The sequence below is a fragment of the Tinamus guttatus genome, unplaced genomic scaffold (genome assembly GCF_059628265.1).
Source record: "Tinamus guttatus ecotype Peru unplaced genomic scaffold, ASM5962826v1 Tinamus_guttatus_pri_ptg000524l, whole genome shotgun sequence".
NCBI classification, from domain to species: domain Eukaryota; kingdom Metazoa; phylum Chordata; class Aves; order Tinamiformes; family Tinamidae; genus Tinamus; species Tinamus guttatus.
In genome coordinates this window covers 850,042-866,609 of record NW_028289058.1, presented here as the reverse complement: position 1 = coordinate 866,609, position 16,568 = coordinate 850,042, and the positions used below count along the sequence as shown (strand labels likewise).

Sequence of the window (16,568 nt, the reverse complement as noted above, 5' to 3'; positions counted from 1 at the left end):
TATTTTCCACCGATGACTGCACGTTTTTTTCAACACGCTGCTTCATGTCTGCGTGCCACCACGCATTCCAAGAGTTTTTTGCAAGCTGTCATACATATCTTTTTGGCATTATATAACCATTGCATCCATTTGCTGCTCGTGCACTTCTTAGGTGGCTCTGGAGCAAGCTTTGTTTATCTGTAAGGCTACTTCTTTGTTTGATCTCGGCCAAGCAATAGGAATTTGATCAATCAGATCAATCAATCTACTTGCATTAATCCTACCGAAATTCTGCCCGAGTTGCTTCTAGACAAAGCCCTTGCTCGCTCTTACATGTTAGCTGGTTAGTATCATGCGCCTACATTTAATCATTTGATCAGTCATACAGATTCAATGTTTCTATCAAAAATTCAGCACAACTACTTGCACATTCAAAATGAGTCATGTGTTTGAATTAGGGTCTATATCTGCAAGAAATCCCGGGGAAAAAAAAATTAAAAAAGCTTTGATAGATAATGAAGTTGTAAAACTAAGAATTTTAAAGCAGCTTTCATTTAACCCGAACTTTGGCTGAGATGTTTTTTGGCTTTTTTGGCTTTTCTAGCTTTGGCTAGTAAAATATTTGTTGTTATCGGTGTACCTTTTAATGATACATGCACTAAGTTTTAAGAAAAGAGTGGTAGAAGTATGTTTTTTTTCAGCTTAAAATAAAACCTAGGTAAAGTTCAGTGAGCTAAGTCACAAATTGGCAATTCTGTGCAGGTGTAATATAACCAAATAATTCTGAAAATTCCTGTAAGTCAAAGACAAAACTGAAACAGATGAACTACTATAAAGTGGAGCTGACAAAAGTATTTGAAAAGATGCTTTGTTGTGGGAAAACAGTGAGAGGAGCAGGCAACAACCTAGAGGCCCCCACAGCCTCTTCTCCATCCAGGGCTTCTTCTCCCTTCTCCTAGCAGTCTTCCCAGGTGATCCTTATACCCTCACCTCTCTACCTTTGCCACCACCTTCTCAGGTACTGCTTATATCTCACCAAGTGTTCCTTGTTAACCTGCAATGGTTGGCCTCAGAAAATCCTTTCATCCATCAAGCAATCAGCATTATTATTTTCATCCCTGGCCAACCTTTCCTCCTATTCCTTATTCCCATCTGAATGGGAATCACAAGGTTTTACCCAGGTCTAGCCAAAAGACCCAAGTGACACTTATGTCAGTGACAGAATGATGTAATTCCCATGATATTTTAGGCTTCAGCAGGGACAACTGAAGCACAAGGCTCTAGGTACATATGAAATATTGTTGCACAACAGAGAATGCAGACTCATGGGTTCCCACTGATGGGGAACTCTTTTGAGACTGGTCTGTTCCTGCAAGATATCTAGCATTTACCATTCATGAGCTTACTGAAAAATTACTTGACCTGTGGTTCTTATTTTGAAATTAGAGCACATTGGATGGCACTAGAGACATAACTTACCTTTCTAGAAGCACCAGAGCACTAATAGCTCCTTCATTTCTCCTCCAGTGGCAAAAAGGTATAGTGTTTTCATCTCCCATCTCAGTCTTGGCAAGCCTCATGGTCTCCTATGGGAAAAGGAGCCAATTTCAGGCTGCTTAGAGGTCCTGCTCATACCGACTAAGCCAACACCTAGCTCCGCAGCAGCACTGGGTAACAGAAACAGGAAGGTCATGATCTAGTGAAGTAAACAGTTTTTGTCATCAACAGTGACTCACAGGAATCCATCAATAGGAAGACATGGTGCCACTTCTGCAGCAATTTTCTTGATGCTTCAACAGATGTAGTTCACATAAAATGCCATCTTCTTCTGTCTTTCATCCAGGGGGTCAGGGAAGGGTAGAATTTCTTGGATTTCCCTGCAAAAGGATAGGGATTAAGTATCACTTTTTTAAAAAAATCATCGTCTGTTGGTACTAGGAAAGGGAGAGGCAGACAAATCTCTGAGCATGACATTTCTTTTCTCCCCTCTAGCCTGAGTCAGGACTGCTAAGTGATTCAGGGCAGTACCAAAGAAGAACACCCATCTGCAGCCCTAGCTTCTGCTAACTCACTCCAAACACGGGATCCGGAGTGAACTGCGAATGCTGCGTCGTGTAGATTGCTACTGCCTAGAAAACTAACTCTGAAGTTGCTGAAACTTCCCTGGCAAAAGCTGAGCTGCTTCTGCTGCTGCCATCACATTTCCTTGCCTACAGTCCAGGAGTGGCGTGTCTCAACCAAGGCCTCCCGTCCCAGCTCCCCACTCCAGACCCACGTGGTGCCAGGCACTGGGCATGCTTACACGGACAGTGCCAAGCTCCAGAGAGGGCCTATCCCAATACACGAGCCAGACAAAGGATGGCATGGAAGATACAGGCGCCCTGAGGACAAATAATATCCCTGAAGTCTAAGAACGGGTCAGTGGAGGAGGCTGGAAAAGAGCCACTGTCATCTCATTTCCTTCTCAGTGTATAAATCAGTGCTATTCAGTGGCTGGCTGGCTTAAAGCTTGGCAACTCCAGCTGTTCTGTAGAGGAATTCTAGTGAGCTACTGGATTCACTTGTTTAAAACAGAATGGAAAAAGATTTCTTATCTGCCAGAGCAGAATTATCTCAGAAGTCTGCTGAGAGGCAGCCGACTGTTTAAAATCTCATTCCCAGAAGCAGGCAGTCACATCCTGGTTCTTCATGCTGCACCACCTAATCCTCAGGCGTTTTCCAAGCGAGCCTAGCTTCCTCACCCTGGTGTACAAGGGGGTGATCTGTGTTTTCAGCCTACTAGAGTGTGGTTTTCTTTCCATGCTGAGTGGAAAGATACCGTGCTCGTTGTTCATGATAGGAGAGGCCCGATTCTCTGTTACCTTGTGCCTTCTACTTGTCCTTTCAGCCGTGCAAAGCTGATGTGGGACACCACTACTTTGAATTAATTGGCATTTCTCATTCACACCGCACTAAAGAAAAAAGCAAGGCTAAGCAAAGGGCAGTGGAGAAGCAGATCTTTGAAAAAACATATTTTGTTTTGATCAGAGGAAATATAAATTAGATGGTGAAATTCTCCCCTTATGGGGATGATGCATTTCAGCCTCTTTCAAAACAGCCTGATTAGAAAACATCCTCTGTGCCATTCTAGAGCTGCTATTAACAGAAATTACGCAGGAGTGTAATTTTTTCTCTCTCCAAAATGAGGGCACTTCTATGTTATCTATATTTTCAGCAAAATTTCTCCTTTAAAGTCTCTTCTCTCCCTTCTCTTATGGACCCTGCAGTTTTGGCTAACCTGCAATTTTAATTTGTTGGTGTTAGAGCCAGAAAGGAGCAATGGCATCAGCATCTCTAAAGGATGTAAGAATCATTCATCTGTGCTTAGTGTCAAAGCACATAAAAGAGTTTAGATCACTTCAGACATTTTAACTAGATGCTTTCTTTAATTGTAGAACATTTTAACTGGCGTTACGTAACTCAACAGCATAGAACAGCATTTGATAAAATCTTCCCTCCTTTTCCCTCGTCCATTCAGATGTCTCAAGGAGAGACATTTTTGTGCAAAATGCAAGGAAAAAGGAAATAAGAACCACTAACCACCTTTTGCTGGGAGCTCCTGCATCTCTGCTTCCAAGCAGCTGCAGGTGACAGAATCTATCAGACATGGGGCCAGTGAACCGGATTCTCATTTATTTCTGCACTTCTTTGGAACTGCCAAAGGAGTAGGGAACTGTAATTAAAATTAGGGAATGTTATTAAAAAAGCTGCTCTCCGTTTTTAGTACCTTCCACTCCATGGAGATTTTCTTTCTAAAAACCCAACAAGGACCTTTCAGTATTGAAATATGGAATCTATAAAGGGTACTTTTTCTTTTCAAACATACATTTGGTTTTAGGATTAGATGGTAATTCTAGAGAGAGAACAGATACTAGATTGGGGAAAAAAGCTGGGATCCTTCCCATCAATACCATTCCTCCTCCAAGGATTTACAAAATCTTGAAAGCAGACCCACGTTTCCAAAGCAGTAAAGCATTTAACAACATGTCCTTCCCTCCAAAAGAGATTTGCATTTGTTAAATAAGTATAGAAAAAAAGCAAATGCTTCACATTCAGTGTGTACTTCTCTGCAGAATTGGGAACTCCATATCCGTGGGTCCCCTCAGAAGGCAAGGGGTGCACATGGGGGCACCGGCAAGGACGCCTGCGGGGGGACGTGCTCTGCCTGGGACGCTGCTGGCAGCTCCTGCTCCGGAAGACAGAAACACCCTGTCAGAAATGGTTATTTCTTCCTTTAAATATGGCAAAACATCACTTCTCAAAATAGTTGCTGTGCAAGAATGTCAGCTTGAAGGTTGTCCTAAGGAGGAAAAACTCACTCAAGAGAGAGAGTCAAATACATCAAGAGGAGAACTGGATTCTAAGCCTGCATAAAGGGGCATTCCTCACAATCCCCTTGAAATGCAGAACGGTTTTATTCCCCTTCCTGCTTCTAATCTATGTGTGCTACCTGGCTTACTGAAGCATCAGTTTCTCCTTCTGCAAATTGAATTCTCAAGGCTCCACAACTTCAAGGTAAAAATCTGCTCTCGGCAGAAATGCAGCAGATATGGTCTGAGGCTGCTGGGGAACAGTTTCTTGAGTTCTTGTGAAAGATGCTTTTTTATTTCTTATTTTACTCATACTCAGACAATTGTGGTATTAAACTGCATTTATATTTCTCATCGTTACCAATGTCACACGCAAGCTGATGTTCAGCACTCAAAAGACTTTTTTTTTGGGTTGACGATAATGAATAACAACAAAATTAAGACCAAAGCACATTGTACCCATTTAGAGTCACACAGCATACAGCAAACACCAGTTAGCATTGCTATCTATTTTACAGAAGGAGAAAATGCCTGGAGAAATCTCCCTTGGCAACAGCTGAATGTGATAGGAAGAAACGGGTGGTCTTGCTCCTCAGTTCCTCTAGCCACCATCGTTCGTCTCCATTCACCCACCTTCCATATCACGCTCACCCTTCCTCAATACTAGTCTGCCAGACAAATACCTTGATCTTGGCACCTATTAGCATGTCCGTTAGATCTGTTACATGAGACTGACAGGATAATGTGAAAGCCAGCAGCATTTGGGGAAGCCCCTAGGTTTTTCTACACCCGTGGCAGTGGGTAAGCGGCTGAGCTCGCTGGCAGCGAAGCTGGGCTCGCGAGGCAGGACTCATTTGCCTCTGCATCCCGTATGTTTATTTGCTCCTCTGGCTCAAACCGCGGCACAGGCTGCCCAGAGAGGCGGTGGGATGTCCCCAGCTGGGGTACTCAGAACAACTCGACCTGGCCAGGCCCCGAGCAGCCCCATCCAACTTCGGAGCTGCCCCACGGGGCCTCCTGAGGGCCCTTCCAGCCTGAATGTTCCTGTGATTTAATTTTCTGGCAATTTCTCTGGGTTCTCTAGTAAATGGTTGGCCTCAAAACTTCACAAATACTTGTTTTTGACTTTGTTTGCTAATAGTGAAGGTCAAGCATAATTTCATAGCAGTTATACAGCGGAAAGGAGACGGAAGAACTTCTTGATTGCAGGAGAGTATTGCTAGCTTTAAGCAGAGGCTAATTTTAACTAGTCTATTCCTTTGGCAGCAATTCCTTTAAGATTATAGGACTGTATTTACTGGCGACAATTATAAGAAATCTGTTCTTTTTAACCCTTATTCTGCCTACTCTGCAGAAGAGGGGGACATGGTTTCCTTGAATAATGTTTTAATTAACACAGATAATCAAATAAAATAAAGAAAACTGATTCATTTTGCCTTGCAGAGCTGCACATGCTCATACCCTGAAAGAGTATATGTGACTTGTCTGGTCGAGGTGTTGTGACACACCAGACATTTGATCAGAAAGATGACGGATGTGGGAAGGGAAATGGAAAGAGGCAGTTCTACCACAACACAGCTCTACCACACAAAGAGCCTTTTGGGGTTATACAAATCACTTGAGTGATGGAGGATGGAGCAGAGAGGCCACAGTTGTGGCAGTTGTGAATTTTGTCATCACTGTCTTCCTCAGTTACCCTCGAATACAACCCAGAGATCTCCTTTAGGTTCAGGGAAGTCTGAGGAAAGCAGGAACTGATGCCAAACAGATAAAATATTACAACGGCTCATGACTTGGGGGACTGCTACCACCCTCACTGTAACCCGACTAACCACGATATAGTGCAGCAACATTAAAAAAGATTGATCTTGTTCTAGTGAAAATCTCTGCCAGAAATCTTGGTCTGATAAAATCCAACAGACCTGTCTCCTTCTACATCTACCCCAAACCTCCTGATTATCCCCCTCCTCCAGCAGTACCTGAAAAGGGGGACTGAAATGCCTAGTACGGACGCGGCTCACCCTAGCAGAGCTCAGCACGGCCTGTGCCCGCTCCTTGACCCGTCCCCTGGCTTTCGTAAGGCAGTGTGGCGGTGCCGCGGGGAGCTCTGCTCCTCACTGCGCTCACCTGCAGAGCGCTGCCCGGAGCGCAGCGCGCTCGGAAACGCCGCAGCTCCCGCCAACAGGGCGCGCGATGATACGGGCAGGCGCGACACCACCCTGAGGCAGGGGCTGCCCGTGGTGCGGGAGGCCTGAGGTGTCCAGCGCCTCGTAGAATCTAAAGTCCATCCTAAAGATGAGCAAGTAACAGAGGACCCAGTTCAGAAAGGTGGAATTTAAGTGTGTCCTTAACTTCAGCTCCCGTGGAAAGCTCTGAGATATACAGGCTTACTTAAACACACACTGTCGCTGAAGGGCTATCCATATGGGAAGGGGCTGGAGGAAGCACTGCCGTACTCTTCTCCCTCCCAGTTCCAATGTCAGGCTGTCCTTGCAGGTAAGACCTGGTATCTTAGGGCCGCAGAAGGAAGGCTTGGCATTAACTTTGGTTTTAATAAAGCTCTCGCCCTTGCCTGCATGTCCCGTACTTGAAGTCCCAGTACTTACCCTACTGTTTAACATGTCTCTTGTATCTTTCTTTCCACAGTACGTGGCATTTGCCTCCCTCTTCTTCATTCTGGTCTCCATCACCACCTTCTGCCTCGAGACCCATGAGAGATTTAACCCCATTGTGAACAAGACAGAAACTGAATTCATCGGGAATGACACCCAGGTGCGGCACTACAGGGAAGCAGAGACTGAGGCCTTTCTCACCTACATCGAAGGTGTCTGTGTGGTCTGGTTTACATTTGAGTTCTTGATGAGAGTCACTTTCTGCCCGAACAAGGTGGAATTTATCAAAAACTCTTTGAACATCATTGACTTTGTGGCCATACTGCCTTTCTACCTAGAGGTTGGACTCAGTGGCCTGTCTTCCAAAGCTGCTAAGGATGTCCTGGGCTTCCTCCGCGTAGTCCGTTTCGTGCGAATCCTGCGAATTTTCAAGCTGACCCGCCACTTTGTGGGGTTGCGGGTCTTGGGACACACCCTCCGTGCCAGCACAAACGAATTCTTGCTGCTCATCATATTTTTGGCATTGGGCGTCTTAATCTTTGCCACGATGATCTATTATGCCGAGAGAATAGGTGCTAAACCAAATGACCCTAGTGCCAGTGAACACACACACTTTAAAAACATCCCCATCGGCTTCTGGTGGGCTGTTGTCACCATGACGACCCTGGGCTACGGAGACATGTATCCTCAGACTTGGTCAGGCATGCTGGTGGGGGCCCTCTGTGCTCTTGCTGGTGTGCTGACCATTGCCATGCCTGTCCCTGTCATTGTGAACAATTTCGGAATGTATTACTCCTTAGCTATGGCTAAGCAGAAGCTACCAAAGAAAAAAAAGAAGCATATCCCGAGGCCACCCCAGCTGGGATCCCCCAATTATTGTAAATCTGTCGTAAACTCTCCACACCACAGTACCCAGAGCGACACTTGCCCACTGGCCCAAGAAGAAATTTTAGAAATTAACAGAGCAGGTAGGAAACCTCTTAGAGGAATGTCCATCTGACCGTTAACCTCCATCCCGCGTAGTGATTTCAGATACAGCCAGACCGCTTTCTTAGAGCAATGGGTAGCACATTTATCCATTCTAGTCCCACCATCACACAGTGAATAATATGTGTGAAGTCTAGGTTGCAGGGACAAATGGTACAGTGGAGGCTGATGAGCAAAACTTAGGAGGAGAGCGTGCTCTAGGAGCCCAAACTTGGTCCTGGTAAGGGCATACAAGTCTCAAGACATTTTTGAAGAGCTGGTACATCTAGTGGAAGAATTGGCAGAGCTCTACAGCTATGTTGCTGGACTGCGTTAACGCACCTCAGAGGCTCCTGAGATCTGAATGCTTCACAGAGCAGAGTAGGAGCCAAGTACTCAGCAATCACAGAATTTTTCTGACAAAACAGGGCTGGAATTCCAAACAGCCAGATGCTTTCTCATTTGTTCCCAATTGGGACCTTTCAGCTGTTTTAAATGGCAGATATTGTACATCTCATTAAAGAAACTAGGTGCCTAGTAAGTTGGAGGGACAACTCTACCATCATGCATATTCATGAGACAATCCCGTCTCTTTCTGATGATTAACCGCAAAGCAGAAAAACAGCTCAAATTCTTGACACTAATACAAAATGACTCACTCTGAGACAAGACTAGCTGTAAGGATGTTTATTCCATGGCATGTAAACCAATCTATTCTATAATTCCACTAGAATTTAGAGCCATGAAGTGTTTCAACTACGATTCCTAAAACATGCTCCTTTTGCAACTATAGGTTGGTGAGTTGTGGCTCTTTCAACCTTCTAGTAGTAAAGGCTGACTGGAAAAGCTCTGACTGGTCATTACTGGCAGGCTCAGCCTAAAGAGTGATTGCCTCTTAATATGGGATTCTTATTTTTTTAATTACACTGATTCATGTCAGCAATAGGCAAAACCAGAGCAAAATTAATCATACTAATTCTACTGGCGGGGGGAGGGAAATACTAGTCACCATGGAATATATTATAATATCCCATGGCTAGTGGTTAATTATGGGAATATCTCAGTTTTATGAGAATCCTCATATAGCACACAAAATTGCAGGGCTCCAATTCGATTATTTCCACCCCATAATCTACCTCTACCTATGGAATATCACTATTTATTCTGTGGAGTCAATAATTTCAAAGTAGATAACCATGTTGAAAACAAAGCCAACTCGTTTTTTGGCAGACATTCCAGCCAAGTTGCTTAGCAGACATTCTTCAGCCTATTCAAAATATTCCCATGTGTTGCATCAGACAGAACAGCTCACCAGTCAAGAGATTTAGACTGACATCTAGTCAACAAGAGGTGTTTTGAAAGAGCTAGCATATACCTATGATGGTCTTGTGTTATCATTGTTTTTCTTTGAAGAAAATCCCAATTTGTTACTCATCACGAGCAAAGTGTTCTCTCTCCATCTCATAGCCATGCATGTTGATGTCATTGTGAGAGGCACAAAGAAAGTGAGACTTTCCTTTGTGTGTGACTTCACCAATGCCAGTGCTAATTCTGGAGGGAAAGAACTGGTGGGATCTTTTCTCTTCTTTGCTCTTCTCTTTTCTTCACACTTCCTTTTTCTTTTCCCTTCTGTGCAACTACGTAAAATCAATCCATTTAGAAGGTAAAGAGCTTGCTATTTTTTTCTTTTTTCTTTTTTTTTTTTTGTTAGACTACTCCATTGCAACAGGCCAACCACAATTCACGTGACTGATAGACTGTTTGTTTCTTCTGCGCAGAAGCGCATGGTCTTATCACCCATTCGCCTCAGATTGCAAATGCTAATCCCAAGTCATGGCCAAGCAGCAAACCTCCTCATAAGTAGATGTTTCTGTGGCATTACATATCAAGTGGGAAAGAGGGCACTAACAATACTGTGTATCTCCTACCATGGACAGTGTGCCGACTACCCAGCTGTAATGCGCAAGTGCAAGACGCTTGAGTACTTTAGCAGTCAGCTACAGAGTAACTTCCTTTTCAAAATCCCTTGTTTTTAAAATTTCCTTCCACTGAATACTCTGGTCCTCTCAGGGAACTAGAGGACTAAGAACTCCACGAGTTCACTGCAATTCCACACCGGTATCCTGAGAATACGTATGATTTTGGTTCAATGTGGAACTGTTTTGCCACCATCAGTGCTCTAAAATCAGCTGTTACTACAATATCCATGAAGTATTGATAGTAACAGCAACTTATCTATTTCTGCAATAATTAAAGAGAATATTTTTATATACATATATAAGCATATATATTTTCAGAAGTAACGAACGCACTTGTACTTTGGCTAAGGAAATGGACTCAGTAACACTGTTACTGGAGTTCTGTTTCTGATAATTATTATGCACCACTAGCAGCAAAAAAATATTGCTTGTAGCTCTTAGCTTCCTAACAGGGAAAGATCTATATGTGTACAAGAGAAAAGTCAAAGATAACGAATAAGGTCAGACTGAACTGTTAAAATTAGATCTTAATTGCCTTGGAGGTTGAGATTGCCTTATGCCATACAAAGCACTCGTAGACACGGACTTGCTCCTGAAACTTCACATTAGATGAAAGCAAAGACTCGCAAGTAGGGAATGTTCTCCACACTGTAAAATATTTGGTTTAGTTACCACCACCTAATTGCAGACAACCAGTTGACATTGTACTGAGAATGCAGTAGCACTCTCAGACTTAGTGTTTCTAAAATGATGTCCACGTTGACCGAGGTATTTCTTGTAACTTTTAATCATCAAGTTTCAGTGTGGTAGGGGTCTTAAGGTCATATCACGTGCATCTAATACAAAAAAGAGCCTGTTTAGGCTCATGAGAAAAAATCATCAGAATTAGGTACTTATTATAGCTGTTACATTGGGCAGAATGATTAAATGCAGAACGAAACAGTGGCAAGTGTGAAATGGTTGCACGTAGGCCTACCTCACTGCACCACCGTGTCCCTTACGTGGTGAATCCCGTGCCAGGCACGCGCAGGGCCGCCGGGGCTCCAGGGAGTCCTGCTCAGCCCCGTCCCAGCGCCTCGGCGCAGGCCGAGCGGCCAGTCCTGGCACGGAGGAGCCGGCAGGACAACGGTGCCCACGGGCTGCACGGCTGCTGCTGGCGAAGCCGTGGCCGTTTGCAGGGGAAGCAAAGATGGTTTGAACCGAAATGCTCTAGGTTTGAAGTGAATTCTTAAATTGACCCTCTCAGCAACACAGCCCCAGTATAATTCGCATCTGGCAGGAGGGTATCTTTAAATAACAGCACCTGATTTTGATTTGATAAAGCACTGAGAATGTCAGGTTTTGCCTCCCCTCTCCGCAGCAGCCCTTCCTGCTCTCCACCCCATCCATTCCCGTCAGTAGGTGGGTGGGAGGGAGATACAAGGGGATGAGTCTCATCCTCCAGAGAGAGGGTGGTGAAGCTACCCTTCCAGGCAGGCTCCTCCAGCAGCATTATGAAAGAGCTCTCCCCTCCACAAAAACACATTCTCTGAGGAAATTCTGACAACCATAAATTCTCAGGATACTGTTTATATCGTGCCTGGAGGAACTGGGCCTGTGATGATACAAAGGAGCAGATCCTACCTGACCAGTTTGATTAAGTCTCCTTGACCTTGACTATTCAAGATAAGGGCTTAATTGTGCCATTGTCCTATAAGACAATCAAGTACCTAACAGCCTAAGTAGACAACAAAGAGGAAATAGAAGTAATCCCCAGTATTTGCATTTGCCACAAGGCCTAATTTAATAATTATGTAGATGGAACAGATTTTAGGGTGCAATCTTTTAAGTAAACCTCATAACCTGCAAAACAAATCTTGAAAGCACCTAGTTTGGGCCTTTGTTACAAAAGTGTTACCCGACTCTTTAGGCCCTGTCTTTTGTGAGCTGTGCACTTACCTTAAATTGATTGCAGGCCACAGGATGAAGTAGTCAATGTCATTTTCCAGTACTGTAAAAGGAATCCAGAATAAGAATGGGATAACTTCATTTGATGTCTATAGCACCCTCTGGTGCCACAGAACAATAGTTTTTAGAATGAACGTATAACATACAACACACAAGACATATTTCTTAGCAAGAGGAAAAAAAAATAACCTACCCCAAACTTTCATGATCTCTGTACAAATACTTACAGAATCAGGGCACACTGATTATCTTGACTTTAACATTGCCAAAATGACAATTCCTCACCTCTCTTTGATCCCCTCCACATGCAGTTACACTCAAGCTACTCTCTGAGGATAGAGAATATAAATTTACTGTGAAACCAGGTTGGGCAACTTTTTCACAGTATGTTGATGGCAAAATCCTCTGCTCTTTGCATAGCTGAAAAATATGGAAGAAATATTATTAGATTCCCAGGACCTAAGAGGGGAGTAAAAATACCTATGTCATTGCTAATTCCATCTCTAGCTCTAGAATAACTTTTGCGGTTGTTTCACTTCCCTGCCCAAAAAAGGGTTTTGCTGTTCCCACTCCTTGACAATCCCAATGTCTCAACAGCTAAAACCACCCAAGTCTATTGCTGCCAAAAGGAAATGACTCCAGTGTAGTCTATGGCCGGATGAAAAGCTCCTATCAGAAACTTATTATTTCAGTGCAGTGAGAGATTGGAATTTCTTATTTCAGTTTTATCACCAATGCTTTCTGAAAGGGCTGATCTTTTCTCAAGACCACGTTTTCCTTCCCTTGTGCCACAGTAAGCTAAATAACCTGTGCTCCTTGTGCAACACACCGTTTCTAGTGTCAGAAGTGTGCTGAGCACTGTAATTCCAGTGCCAGTGCTCGGTGGGAGATGGGGACTCCTGGCAGTTCTTGCCACGGGCCTATTTTGCTGCCTGACATACCACTCTTGTGCTGGGACTTGAGTGGCTTTTATGGAGAGCAAAACAGCATTAAAGCCATCTATATGTAGCCACTGTGGTAGTCCTTTAATCCACCGGGAAGAGATCAAATGCCTTTGAACATTAAAAAAAGAGAAAATATAAAGAAAGCTAACTTCAGTGTCATAGAAAGGGTCAAAGCTGTTATAGTATGGGCAGTAAAGAGTGATGCAACTGCAAAGCCTTTAGCTCTGGTTCAGCTCAGAAGACTCTGATGTTTGTATACACTGGACATAAAACATTAAAAAGGCAGCAGAAAAGGTAACAGGGAGATGTTTTTTCTCCTCCTTATACTTAGCCTTCCTAGCCTTTAAAACTCCATCATTAACTACTGCTAATAGCAAATGCTAACTTTTATAAGGAAATGTGGTAAGGTCTGCATCCTAATGTCAATGAAGATGGAGGCTGGGTCCTCTGCATCTATTGCAGAGCCTGTGAAAGTTCAAAATAAAATGACTAAGGCTCAGTTTTTCATCTGACTTGAGATGCATTTGCCTGAGGTCCCACTTGCAGTGGGGAGTTAGGCAACGCCAGAGAGTGATTTACTCATTCAAGATTTGAACTACCCTCTGGAAGTGGCTCTCTCCATAATGACCGAAGGCAACTACAGCTCTAACCCACCATGTTCGAATTAAGTGACTGCAGTTAGCGGGGAGTAATCTGGATCTGTTCCCCCAATGTGGCATTTCTACAACCCCACAGCTGTGGATCACGCACAAAGCAGAATTTATAACTCATACAACGCAGTATTTTGCTGTACAATTATTCATCTGTGATTTCTTGCAGAGATACTAATTAGTGGGTGTCACTTGTACTATGGTGCTTATTTAATTTAAAATTTGAGTATAAATAACATTCTCTATACCACGTCATCTGAAGGTAAAAAGGTGGAGCTGTAAGTTCAAGCATGGAGCTTTGGGCTTCCTGCTTGTTGGTCCACATCCATGCCAGATCCACAGTGTGAGGAGTGTGTGGTAGCCACAGCTGAATCTGTAGTGAGGAAGATACAGAAAAAGCTCCAGAGCAGTGCAGCAAAATGGCCAAGCATTGAACAGGAAGCAAAAAGAGGCCCTTTCAGCTCTGGACTGTCCTTCCAGCCTGTGTGTTAGCAGAGGGGAAGTTCCTTTGGCATTATTGCTCTTCCTCTGTTGGTCTCACAGAAGGCACATGTCTCCCTGGCACTACAGGGGACATCAGAAAGGACCTCCCTACACAGCTGTCCGTGGTCTGGCTACAGCCAGGGATGTTTGGAGAGACAGAATCACACTGAGCTGAAAAAGCACAGGCCCAAATAGCAAACCTTAGAACTTTAATAACTCCATGAGCCTTAATAACTCAAAGAGCACAAGAGGATTATAGCACTTTTAGTGATAGGAAAACACAGATACTAACACATCTCCAGCCAAATAAGCCCAGCTTGTGCTAAGCCTCCAACACAGCAGATGTAAATATGGTAAATCCTCTTTCTCAAGAACCCCTTTGCAAGTGTGTGCTTGCCACTCTAGATCCAGTGCTATCCAGGGCAGAAGGCATTCCTCGGATAAGAACAGGCAGTCTTGGCACCCCTCCACGTGACTGACCCCTCCTGCTGGAGAGAGTATAACTGGTCTTTGCACAATAGAAGCAACTGAAGGCAGCTCTGTATAAAGTACAGCTCTGCTGCAATCCCACTAGAGAGAGTCCTCACCACCAACGATTAGGGACAAAGGACAGTTTCAGGATGTGAGATCCCAGTCCTGTGCCCAGCCCACTAGCTTATATCCCTCTTACTCCGTACTTGATGGAAATTTTCTTCAAGCCTTTTGTCTATTTGCTTGTCTACTTACTAGTGCAAAGCTTAAAAAACCAGCAACCCACCGTTCCTGCTCTCTCTGCTGTTTGTATTCATCCATGCTCCATATCTCAGACGCATTCCATACTGTACAGATCATCATACCGTATTCTCCAGTCAGCTCGGTACTATACGAGTAAAACTCACCTGACTGCACTTACCTGCACCCTCTCCCTGACCTGTCAGGGACGCACTGCGCTCCGCAGAGGCTGACGTTAAGGACACCCTCAGAAGCACAGGATCGGGGCAAGGAAAATATCAGGACACAGCTAGAAAGGATCTTCCGTAGCTCTTGGCAACGTGCCGCTTCCAGGAGCACCATGTCAGGGGCAGGGCCCACAGGACGTGCCCTCCTAGGGCTCCGGCGCGCGCCGGCCGGGCCGCTAGCGCTCGAAGGAGTAGGGCGAGACCCTCCGGGAGCGACGCCACCAGGTTGGCCAGGTAGCACTGCGCGTGGTCCCCGCGCCACCGCAGTGCCTCTCCCGGGGACGCGGCTGCTGGAGGGACCCGGGTCAGCGTGGTGGTGAGTACGTGTGGAAGAGGTAGGTCGGGCCGCGAGGCCGCTGCGCACCTGCGGCGCCCAGCTCTGCTCTCGCTTGTGCCGCGGGAAAGCCCTGCCGCGGAACACGGGCTCCGAAGAGCCTCGCAACAGCTTTCCAAACACGCAGTCAATTATGACAAGCAGAGAAGCTGATTAAAGATACCTAGAGCTAACAACCATTTCTATTCTAATGGCCTTAGAATACTGGGGTAACTAAAATTAACTGAATTATTGTATAGGAATCTATTAATTCTTTTACATGTTCACATTTTCTCTCTTTCTCTCTCTCTCTCTCCCACTCTGTTTGTTAACATTTACTTGTTCTTACCGTACGTTGCTTGCAGCTTGTGTATGTTACAGACTGTCATATTTTATTCTGTGAAGTTTTTTCTCCAATTCCCATCAACCTGAGCTCCATATTGGGCAGCCGAGGAGATTACAATACAGTTCTTTAAAGCAAAAGAACAAGGAATGTCACAGACTATAGGTAACTTCATTGAAGTTGTGACACAAAATGATACCTGATGTGGGGTATTAATGCAAAGAGTAAGTACCTGGTATGACAACAGAGCTGCTTAGCTAAATTACTATTTTTTTTTTTTACTTTTTTTTTTTCCAGATAGTCTGCATGGGAAAAATTAATTTTCATTGCTCTCCAGCAGAGAAATTCCCAAGCCTACAAATTTAGGATTTTTTTTTTCACTAGCATGTTGATGTGTCATAACTCATTTTCAAAGGCTTAAGCCCTTATTCTCTGCACCCATACTCTCTACACTATACTTCCTTCCATACTCTCCAAGCCATAATTTCATCACTTCATCATCCTTTGTCTGTGGCTTAATACATCTTCTCCATAACTCTCTTCCTAATTTAATATAGCTATACCTCTTTCACTCTAAGGACCCGATTTAACAACAACAAAAATGAGCCCTTGCCCACGGGATCCATGTTTCTTAATCCTCCATCAGGCTCTGGAGCCCATAAAAATTGATTTCTGCAGCAAAGATGGCCTGGTGCGGAAGCATAATCGTTATTTTGCTGAATCAGGTCCTGATTGAGATATTTTGTTGCAATCTCCTCCAATTACCTAAACGCTACTCTGAAAGAATGACCAAAAAAATAGCTTATAGACATTTTTTTGTTAATTTTCTACAGGGACAGTAGGAAATTTGTTGTTTCTAATCTTAATTACTAGTAAATTCTGTGTTAATTCAGAAATCGTTATGGCCACACAGGAGCTCAAGAGAAGCTTATTTTCTCAGTCTGCAGTTCCTTTACCTCCCACTTCTGTTAGTTTGAGCTTTCCATAGCCCAGGGGAGGAGCAGAGCTGAGCTCAGACGGAGCCCAGGACAAAAAGACAACATGAAATATGTGCTTGCGCGGTGG

General features: G+C 44.2%; 1 protein-coding gene across 5 annotated transcripts in view; it reads left to right on the top strand.

Moving 5' to 3' along the window:
- KCNC1 (potassium voltage-gated channel subfamily C member 1) overlaps positions 1-16,568 on the top strand; it is an 82,570-nt gene that overhangs the window by 57,926 nt on the left and 8,076 nt on the right. For all 5 annotated transcript variants that reach the window (XM_088533824.1, XM_088533821.1, XM_088533823.1 and 2 more), the window contains exon 2: positions 6,975-7,908. In XM_088533824.1, coding sequence (XP_088389950.1) covers positions 6,975-7,908 — 934 coding nt within the window. The remainder of the gene's footprint in view (positions 1-6,974; positions 7,909-16,568) is intronic.